This window comes from Caloenas nicobarica, chromosome 14, assembly GCF_036013445.1.
Source record: "Caloenas nicobarica isolate bCalNic1 chromosome 14, bCalNic1.hap1, whole genome shotgun sequence".
NCBI lineage: Eukaryota > Metazoa > Chordata > Aves > Columbiformes > Columbidae > Caloenas > Caloenas nicobarica.
Window position 1 is genome coordinate 14,897,127 of NC_088258.1, and position 10,148 is coordinate 14,907,274.

At 47.2% G+C, this 10,148-nt stretch overlaps 1 protein-coding gene across 1 annotated transcript; it reads right to left on the reverse strand.

Moving 5' to 3' along the window:
- Positions 1-368: 368 nt before the first annotated feature.
- SOCS1 (suppressor of cytokine signaling 1) lies at positions 369-1,216 on the reverse strand. Its single transcript, XM_065645060.1, has one exon. It carries the CDS (start codon positions 1,160-1,162, stop codon positions 539-541), a length of 624 nt encoding a protein of 207 aa, XP_065501132.1. The 5' UTR covers positions 1,163-1,216; the 3' UTR covers positions 369-538.
- Between the last annotated feature and the right edge of the window lie 8,932 nt (positions 1,217-10,148).

The window sequence follows — 10,148 nt, forward strand, 5'->3', positions numbered from 1 at the left end:
AGTGGAGAGCTAGATTCCTGGGCAGATTCATCCCAAGTACATTTTCTGCTTGCTTGTTTCTTTCTATTTTAGGTTTTTTGTGGCAGGAATCTTCTGTCAGCTGAACTAGCAGTAAAACAGGGTAGTTCAGTAGGGTAAAGAGCAGGACCATGTGGAGACCTGTCATCTGCACTTACACACTCAGTTATAATAGCGGTTAAAACTGGTCAGCAGGATATGTACCAGAGCCTTTAAAACTAAAAACAGAGATGCAATTTTTTTAAAAACTTCCACAATAAAGTTTATTATGTTAATATCGTTAAAAATATTATAAAATAATAAAATATTCTGCTTGGCAGAAAAATTATGCCAGGATTTTAAAACCCCAGGTTTGTGCAAACAGTTTCTGTAAACATAAGAAGTCAAGTGTTCAAGCTCTATCCCAAAATACAGTAAATTGCTACAAAAATAAGTTTGCTCACTGTCAAACATGTTTAAAAACCCAGGAAGCTGGATTTCTTTACACATCTTACATGTCCCTCTACAGTTAATGCTGTACTTATATCTGAAATGGGAAGGATTTCAGATAGTCCTTTAAAACAGGATTGAGTGGGATCTGGTTTAAGTTCTCCCTTCCAAAAGTCTTCACGATGCTCTTCCTGCAGAGCTCCTGCAGGGGCTGCACGCGGACCTTGCGCAGGGGGGTAACCAGGACCTTCCTCGGGGACCTCAGGTAATGTTCCAGGAGCTTGAAAAGACAGTCGAAAGTCTCTTTGCTGCCATCCAGGCTGAAACGCCCTGTCTGAAAGTTTATCCGGATGCTGGTGGGCCCAGTCGCAGTCTTAACACTGATGGCAAAGAAGCAATTCTTTTGTGTGCTGTCCCTGATGAGGAAGGTGCCCTCGGGCTCAGACTTCAGCTTCTCATGGGCAGCACTGACAGTCAGAGGTCCCCAGTAGAAGCCACAGGCATCCAGCAGGCTGCTTGCTCGAGTGATGCTACTGAAATCCGCTTGCGAGCGAAAGGTTCGGAAGTGCGTGTTGCTCTGTGCCTGCACAGTGCTGGGCCGGCCGGGGCCGTGGTAGCCTCGAGCCTGCGAACGATCCCGTGCTGGAGGGTCAAGTAGACGTCTCGGGTCTGCTGCAACTGCATTATCTGCTGACACCTTGCTGTGCGCTACCATCCTACAGCCTAGACCAGCGGATGCGGTCTTCCATAGCGTCAGTGGCTACGGCAGGGCAGCTTTCCAGCAGCTATTCTGAAATGCCAAAGAGAGACAAAATGTGAGATCCCCAGAGAAAAGCAGCTGTGGTCTCTGAATGACCAAGTTTTCTATTCACATGCCTCCCACCCATTATAAAATAATAAAATATTCATTTGCCAATTTACACTGGGCAAATGACTGCTTGCTTTCTGACAAGACTACCAGTCTATCACTATGGCAAAGTCCAAAAGCTCCAAAAATATTTAGCAATGATCACGGAAAGGGTTGTGAAGCAGTGGAACAGGCTTCCCAGGGAAGTGGTTGAGTCACTGTCCCTGGAGGTGTTTAAAAGACTTATAGATGAGGTTCTTAGGGACACGGGTTAGTGCCAGAGTTAGGTTATGGTTGGACTCTATGATCTTGAGGGTCTTTTCCAACCAAAATGATTCTATGATTAACAGCTAAGGAGGATAACGCGGTTTCCCTGCTGTGAGCCCACAGACGCATATCAGGACCCAGAGTGAAGCGCCAGGACCCTCTCAGTGAGAAGTTGTCTTGTGCACACTCCATCAGATTCTCAGGTTCCAGAGAACAAAGCAACAAGGTTTTACAACTGAGTGAGTGACCAATTTCTCTGCATCTCCCTCTTTCCCCTCCCCGATGCCAACATCATTTGATGCATTGTGTGAAAAAGGGAAAGTGGAGGAAGGAAATGTAAACTGCAGCTGGGAATGTCTCCAGATGATTGGGGAAGAGGGTGAGGCAAATAGGTGCCATTGTATGACTGAAGCGTAATCTGGAAGGGCTGCCTGTAGCACTGCCAGTTTACACAGTAATCCTAAAACTACCTCCATCTCTCCTGTTAACCCGAGGCTCAGCCATAAATCCCACTCCCCCAACTTTCCCTTGGGGCAGCAATACTACAGCCTCAGTAGCTTACACAAATCAACCTCTATGAACCCTTAAAGCATTACTCCTCAGTCTGTCTCTCTCTCTCTTTTTTGTATTACATGCACTTTAAGTGGCCCAATCTAAATTGCTTCCTATTGATATATCTTTCAGCGTGAGGGACTAAATTCATCCCTCGTGTTGCTTCAAAGGAATTAGCAGCGCTGCACCAGGAATGAGTTTGGCCTGAAATGTCTCCCTCTGACAGTGTGGTTCGATACATCTCCGCTGGCTGCCTTGACCTTACTGGCAAGCATAGATTTTAGGGTTTATCCCTATAGTCATATATAGATCTGCAGCAGCAGCTTGTTGAGAAACCTTGAAGTATTCTCAGAAATGAATCCCTCAGCTATCTTAAAGTTCAGGGTAACATGCTAATGAGGAATTCAAAGAAAGGATGCAGCTGTATTCCTGTCTGTGCTCATTTAAAAATTTGATGTTTGGTTTTAGGGAAACAATTTTTTTTTTTTTTTTTTTTTTTTTACAATGAGGGTGGTAAAATACTGGCCCAGGTTGGCCAGAGAGGTGGTCGATGCTCCATCCCTGGAGACATCCCAGGCCAGGCTGGATGGGGCTCTGAGCAACCTGAGCTGGTGCAGATGTCCCTGCTCATGGCAGGGGTGGCACTGGGGGAGCTGGGAAGGTCCTTTCAACCCAAACTGTTCTGTGATTCATTTTGGTGGTCATGTTACCTCCTCATATAGCAAAGAGGGTTATAAAACCCTTATGCAGGCAACAGGCTGAAAGTAGCATTGAGCTTTCTTTGCACAGACGAAGGAAACTGATGTCAGTTTTTCCAATTAGTGGGCCAGGATTATCGCTCAGTATTTAACAAAAATTAAATCTCAAGGCACGCTGGTGAGAAATAACCACTAAGCCCGACTTTTAAAAACCGCAGCGCTCCCTTGCAGAAGACACGCCTCGCCAAGAGTTTGCGGTGCCTTTCCAGAGGGCACGGAGCAAACACGGGGCACGCCAGCCTTCAGAGCCTGAAAGCCAGAGCTGGCGGCCGGTACAAGAGTTGCCTGGCCTCGGCCGGAGCAGACCCTTCGGCGGGGCCCGGCCGCGCTCCAGCCCGGGGGCTGCTCCGGTCCCCACCGCGTGGCGAGGGCGCGGGGTCCTTGCAGACGAGCGGTGCCGTGCAAAAACCACTGCGTGCTCACTTTTTTTTTCCCTCCCCCGTCCTGCTACAGCTGGCACCAGAGCTCCGACTTGAGCACGGACACGGAGTCAAAACGGGAGGGGAAAAAAAAAAAAAACAACAAAAAACCCACACGGAAAAAAAAAAAAAAAACACCCAAAAAACAACCACAGAAAAGGCACCCTCGCCCCCCACCCCCCAGCCAGCCCGCTCTTGCCCAGCAGGCAGGGCTCCCTTGTCGTGCCTCCGAAATCTGCCCTCTCCGAACCGCGGCTCAGGAGCGTTTCGGTGCACGTCGCGGTTCGCGAGGCCCCCCCGGTAACGAGCCCCCTCTTACCTCGGCCCGGGGCTCCGCGGGCGGGCGCCGTCCCCGGAGCGCGCAGCGGGGCGCGGGCTGCGGGCAGGGGCGCGCCGGGCCCGGCGCAGCGGCGGCGGTTAGTGCTGGCCGGGGCGGGCGGCCGAGCATCCTCCGCGCGGGGGCCCTGCCTGGCGCCGCAGCGAGCCGGGGCTCCCGCGGGGCGGGCGGGCGGGCGGCAGCTCCAGCGCTCTGAGCCCGCTCATCGCCTCTGCTTTCTATTTAACGCGGCGGCGCTTCCCTGCGGCTCCTTCCCCGCCTTCTCGGAAAACACGTGGCCTTCGCTTCACTTTCGCTTTCCGAATGAGTCAATGCTGAGCCGTGTCTGGGCTACCAGCCGAGCGCCCGGAGCTGCCGGAGCGCCACGGGCAGCGCCGGTCCCGGGCAGGAGCTGCTCCCGCTGCGGAACCCCGGCGGTGGGGCCGCGGCTGCGCCCCCGCGGGCTCCCCGCCCGGTGCTGCTGGTGGTCTCCGGCCTCGGGTGACCCCGTTTCTTCTGTCCGACTACATCTGGTTTTACTTTTCTTCTTTGTGTTTTTATGGACGGCCCCAGCGAGGCGGCGGTGCCCGTGGGTGGCGGCGGGCGCGGGGCCAGGCCGGCCTGCAGGAGGCGCTGCTGGGGCGCCGAGCACACGAGGGCTCGGGGGGACACGCGAGGTAGGTGGTGAATGAGGCTCTGAGCGGGCGGCTGGCTCGAAACGTGCGGAAAAAATGGCGAGAAAAGCAAGCAAGCAAGCGATGTGGGGAGTCGTAAGGTGAAGATAGCGGCTCTCCTCAAAGCTAGCAGGTCAGCATGGACAGAACAGGGGAGAGGACCTAATATGTATCTTTAGTGTCCAAGACAGGGGACAAATTTAGACCAATAATAATTTTAAAGTGAGAAAAACATTCAGAGAAGTCTATGATCATTCCACTGAGAGGGCTGTGCAGATGCTACACTGGGTTTTGAGTTCTCAAAACAGAATTTCCCTGGGGTTTTCTACAGGGCAATCAGATTTCAAAGTAACTGTTCAAATCCCCAGCTGTATTTATAACCTTGCCAAGAGCCAGTGCAGGAGGCTTGGGATGCTGTTCTGCTCACCCAGAGGGAGATTTGAAACCCCAAGTACCAAACCAGTGTCTTAGGTGCTCTCTTAAGCAGGCCCCAGTAAAGTGTGTTTTCCTCCAAAGAAGGTATTTCTTAAAGTGGTCACCAGCATCTGTTTAAAAGGCCAATAAGTGTTTCTTTTGATTATTCCTTGTATTTTCGGAAACCAAGTGTCCTAATATGTACCTTGCGTGGTAATTCATTTGCGTACATGTGCAAAAATACGGAAACTTTGTGAAGAATTCCACTGCCTCTTGAATGTGGAATCAGTACATGAAAGTATTACTTCCAGAGCATATGTGATTGGAGGCATGCGGTATGACATACAGGTTTTGCAGTCAGAATGCTTCTTTGCATCAGGAGCAGAGGGAGGATGTTTATCCTCTTGCAGTTGTCGTGGTTTAACCTCAGCCGGCAACTTAGCACCACACAGCCACTCACTCATCCCCCCTCATGGGCTGGAGAGAATTGGAAGGGTAAAAGTGAGAAAACACGTGAGCTAAAGACAGTTTAATAGGTAAAGCAGAAGCCCTGTGCATAAGCAGAGCAAAACAAGGACTTCATTCCCCACTTCCCAGTGCAGGCAGGTGTTCAGCATCTCCAGGACAGCCGGGCTCCATCATGCCTGACAGTAACTTGGGAAGACGAAATGCCTTAACTGAGAACATCCCCCTGCTTCCTCCTTCTTCTCCAGCTGTTATTGCTGAGCATGATGCCATGTGGTCTGGAATATCCCTTTGGTCGCTGGGATCTGCTGTCCCAGCTGTGCCCCCTCCCAGCTTCTTGTGCACCTGGCACAGCATGAGAAGCTGAAAAGTCCTTGTGTACTTGACAACAACTAACAAATCAGTGTATTATCAACATTATTCTAATTCTAAAGCCAAAACACATCACTGTACCAGCTACTAGGAAGAAATTAGCTCTGTCCCAGCTGAAGCCAGGGCAGCAGTCAACATGATGTTTTGTGAGGATGGAAAGGAAATGTTTCTGTCAGATGATTAAGGGGACAGGGGCTGGCAAGGACTCATGAATTGTCCTTTGGGATGAAGTTGAGGGACTGCATTTCCTGCTTTGAGACTGGATATTCTTTTTAAAGTTCAGTGTGATCACCGACTGAATTTACCTAATGGCAGTACAGCACCTCACGGTAGGTGAACCTGGAAATCTCTAACTGGGCTTTGGCCACAAAAGTTTACTGCTTATGCTTTGTCATGTGAGAGTAGTTGTCATGAATCTGGAGAAACAGAGCTCATCATTACTTTTAAGACCTGCTACAGAGATTCACTTTGTGTTCAGAATCCTCTTTCAAACTATTTTTGAGCAACTGAGCTCAAGCTAAGGTTTGGCATGAGCAGCTGGGGGAGGGAAGCTCAGCTGCTTTTCTGTGTAAAACAAAAGCATGAAAGAATGGTGGAACTGAAACTTACTTTAGAAGTTGAACATGCAATAGCGAGAAATGTTTTGCCGCTATTTGCTTTGGTGTAGTGTGCTCCATGCAGTGAGTAGATTCAAGGGCTCTTTTATATAAGTTCATGTTCAGACAGGTAGTGCAGCCATCCCTTGCGCTTAAAAGTTTGAAATCTACTTCGGCAACACAAAGTTCCCTTCATCCCTGCCACCCCTCCGAAGAAAAGAGATTTGAAGTGCTTATCGGTGTCACGATAAGGTACATCAGAGCCAAAAGTACAGTGGTGCGAGTGTTCCTCAGATGAGATGGGGGTTGGCTGCAGGTTGCTGTAGGTGTGCCAAGAAACCTGTTCCACTCTCATTAATTTTTAATTTTGTAAGATCACAGGGAAAAGAAGGATCCTCCAGGTGCACGTGCAGCCTGTCTGCCGTGTACTGAGTAGCGTAGCTGACAAAGTGTCTGTCGAAAAAGTCTTCCTTGTTGAGCAGGAATGTGGTAATAATATAGAGTTGCCAAGCTTCAGAGCTCGGCATGGCTCGAACGGGCGATGCAGTGAGCCTGCCAGCTTGGACACCAAAAGCCAAATGCGCCAGGCTGCTGCTCAGTCTGTTACCATCTCTACGTGAATCACGATGAGAGTGGTCCAGGGTGCTCCATAAGGTGTCTTAAAATGCTTGCCCAGGAGAAGCAGGTATCAGTGTGAAGGAGACTTGTACAGTGAATGAAGAGTTTGTGATAGGAAGAGCTGGGGTTTTAGACTTGGGGATCCCACAAGTTGAGATTTCTTGGGATATCGTCAGTTTTACCCACTCGTGTTTCCTTTTGCAGCCCCCATTCCCATCCTTCTGTTGCCTTGCTTATCTCCTCTCCCTCTACTTAAAACCCCCGTAATGTGGGCCTTGGGAAGAGCTCCCTGCCAGCAGGACACGCTCAGGGGAGGTGACCCTACCCAGGAGAGAGCAGGGTGTAAAGCTGGAGCTGGTGCAGAGCTGCTGGGCAGAGCACGCATAGAAAGAAGGTCTCTAGAAATGACTGAAGTTGAAAGCATCGCTGCCAGTTCAGGTGATTCTGATCTGCGCTCTGTCAGCTTAATGAGTGCTTATTGCAAGGTGAATTAGATTCTGCTTGGTAAGTAAGCCATCCTTGTGAAAGGCCTTATTTTTTCCCCTTCACAAAGTACCATTTCACATGGAGGAACAAATTGTGTTCCCTTTCTTTCCTGCTGATGGTCTCAGAAAAGAAAGGCAAAGCCTGGGGAGAAATAATATGAATGGGAGACATTATCCCATACCCCTTCCCCCCTCATTTCTTGGGGCAGGAAAGTAAACGATTTTGATCTGAAGGGTCATATCAGTAAAGGTCCAAAGGCTAGGATAAAGAACAAACTCAGCTTGTGTCAAAAATGAAAGTCCTTACCCCTATTTCATAAGCATTGGCTTGGAAAATGACAGAAAATTCAGAGGAATCAGTAGGCATTTGTGCAGGAGGAGCGCGGCTCACTGGCTAGAAACAGCAGAGGCTAAAGGGAATCTGGATGCCAGGAGGCAGCAGGGAAAAAACATGGCTCCAAAGATGGTTTTCAAGGTAGGAGAGTAATGTATATGTTGAGGATACATGAGACATTTGCCTAGTGTGTTAGTTTGTTTTTCAAAACCCACACTCTTAGCCCTACTAGCAGCAGTGTAATGCAGGCAGAGCTTCATTTATTTATGCTCCAAACCTTTCCTCACCCTCTGAAACCACTAAGAGGGAGGAGGTTGTGATACTGTGTATGGTATTCCCCAGTATAAATTCCCTTAGGGGGCACTCCGCACCCTGCTGAATTCATCCCCCTGCAGGGACAGTCCTCTGGAGAAAAAAAATAAAAATAAAACAACTTTAAAGGCTTGGAAAATCAGTAGGCACTCCCCATTTCAGCTTTGTTCCTAATTTTTGAGAATAAAGGCAGGCACTTATTCTGTTATGAAGCTGGATTAATTAACAGGCCAATGTGTCTGTGGAAGAGCATATTGTTTAGAATTTGGTATGGTAAGTGGGTGATCAGCGTGGGAATTAATATGGGAATGTTAAATCAGCTCAACTGTCTTATTGTTATGAAGACACTTGTCAATGAGTAATCAAAATATTTTTCCAAGTCTAATAAATTGCTGTTTTCTTGTAAGTACAGTTCAGCTAAATAGGGTTACATATTTTACTGTTAGTGTTTTGAGGTTAGAGCCTCCCTTGTGCTGATTTTGTAAATGGTAGCTCTTACATGAAGGCACTCATTATTTACACCGACCAAATCAGTAACATCATCTTTAGAAAAGGGAACTAAAGCACCAAGAGATTCATTGATTTGCTTCAAGTCACAGAGCGAGATAGTCCGCAGAAAGGCCAGGAATGGAACATAATTCAGGTCTTCAGAGCCCCATACTAGAAACTTAACCACAATACCATCCTTCCTGTTTTAGTGGGTTTTGTTTTCTTCTCCAGAATCTGAATTTTCATTGAAATGAAACCCCTGAAATTGTAATTCTTTGATTTTGCAAGTAAATTAGACACCACACTGTTTCTGAGTCTGCTTTCAGATGCACTGAAACCAGCAGCACTGCGAGAAGTGTGAACCTCTGTCTCCCACTTCAACTGGGTATTAAGGTCAGAGTTTGATGTAATTAAATGGGACATGCCCAAAAGATGTAACAATTTTGACTAGACATTTCCTTACACATCTCCATTTCCATACTATCCATACTATCATTTTGTAAGTTAAAACATAGTAAAGTGGGCCTGATGAATACAGCTCATCCTCTTGTCCTTTTAAGTCATTTGCTTGCAGGTAAAAAGGCTATAAAAATGACTTACTTTACACTGATATTAATTATCATGTTAAATATCACTGAAAACAATGTGTGTGTGACACAGTTGTCATGGCATACACAAGTCTTTATGCCAAGAACAAAATACATTTTGAGACATCACCAGTGCATTTTTAAGCCTTGATAAGCAGCATGGCCATACCTACACAAGGGGTACAGTCGGTCCAGAATTAATGATTTCTGTCTGAACTGGAACTGGTGCTGTTCTGCAGAGAATGTGTAACTCAGATCCCATCCAGCCAGGATGGGTGATGGAAACGTGCGGTTTTGTCTTCTAAAAAGGATCGTTGTGAGTATTAGTTGTGAGAAAGTCCGCATGTCTGCTGGCTGGGATGAAAAGCTGTGTTTTTTGGAAGTTAAGCAAATTAAGTTTAACTGTGCTCTAAAACTGAGTGAGAGTTGAGCTTCTCCCTCCCATAAGTTCCTTTCAATAGGCAAAATTGTCTGAAATACATCTTTCTAAGAGATATAAACTGTTATGCTTCGAGTAATAAATTAACCGTCTGAGGCTATGATAAGAGTTTCTTTCGAAGCTGGCTATTCTGGAATTGTTTATTTTAAATTACGTTGGTTCCTTCTTCTGGGGCAGTTAATGCCGGTTTCTTTGAGCCCATACTAAATGGACCCTGTCTGATGTTCTTTTGTTGATATTAACAAGTCAAATCAAGATTTGCATTAGTCTCATGAATTCAAAGGCTGAACAGTTAACCAAACAAAAATGTGGTTTGGGTTTTCTACATTTCAGTAGTTTAGACATCCTTTTTGGTTGAGTGAAGAAAAAAGAAAAAAAAAACAAACGGAAAGCCTCGAATTGTTGGTAAAAGCGTTGTGAAAGGGCAGCCTGCGCTCTGGTATTTTTTTCGTATGAATGAGAGATTTGTGTTGCTTGGTCGTGTGTGTATGTGCATACCCCACAACTGATGGAGGAATTTTGGATCCCTAAAAATGATGCTGGTGCTAACTGCAGAGGCAGCAGGCTGCTGTTCATACAGGGGAACTGCTGCTATAAATACCGACCTGGATATTTTAGAGCAGAACCATGTGAAGGTGGTTTGGCTTCCAGATGCACTTGCTGGACTACAGAAAGTTCAGTGCTGGTGGAGGAACACACACCTGGAATTTCTAAGCCAGTTGCTGATTTTGCTTCAGTTTGGCTACCCATTCTTACA

Coding starts and splice junctions, on each gene's coding strand:
- SOCS1 (XM_065645060.1), bottom strand. CDS start 1,162: ATGGTAGCGCACAGCAAGGTGTCAGCAGATAATGCAGTTGCAGCAGAC.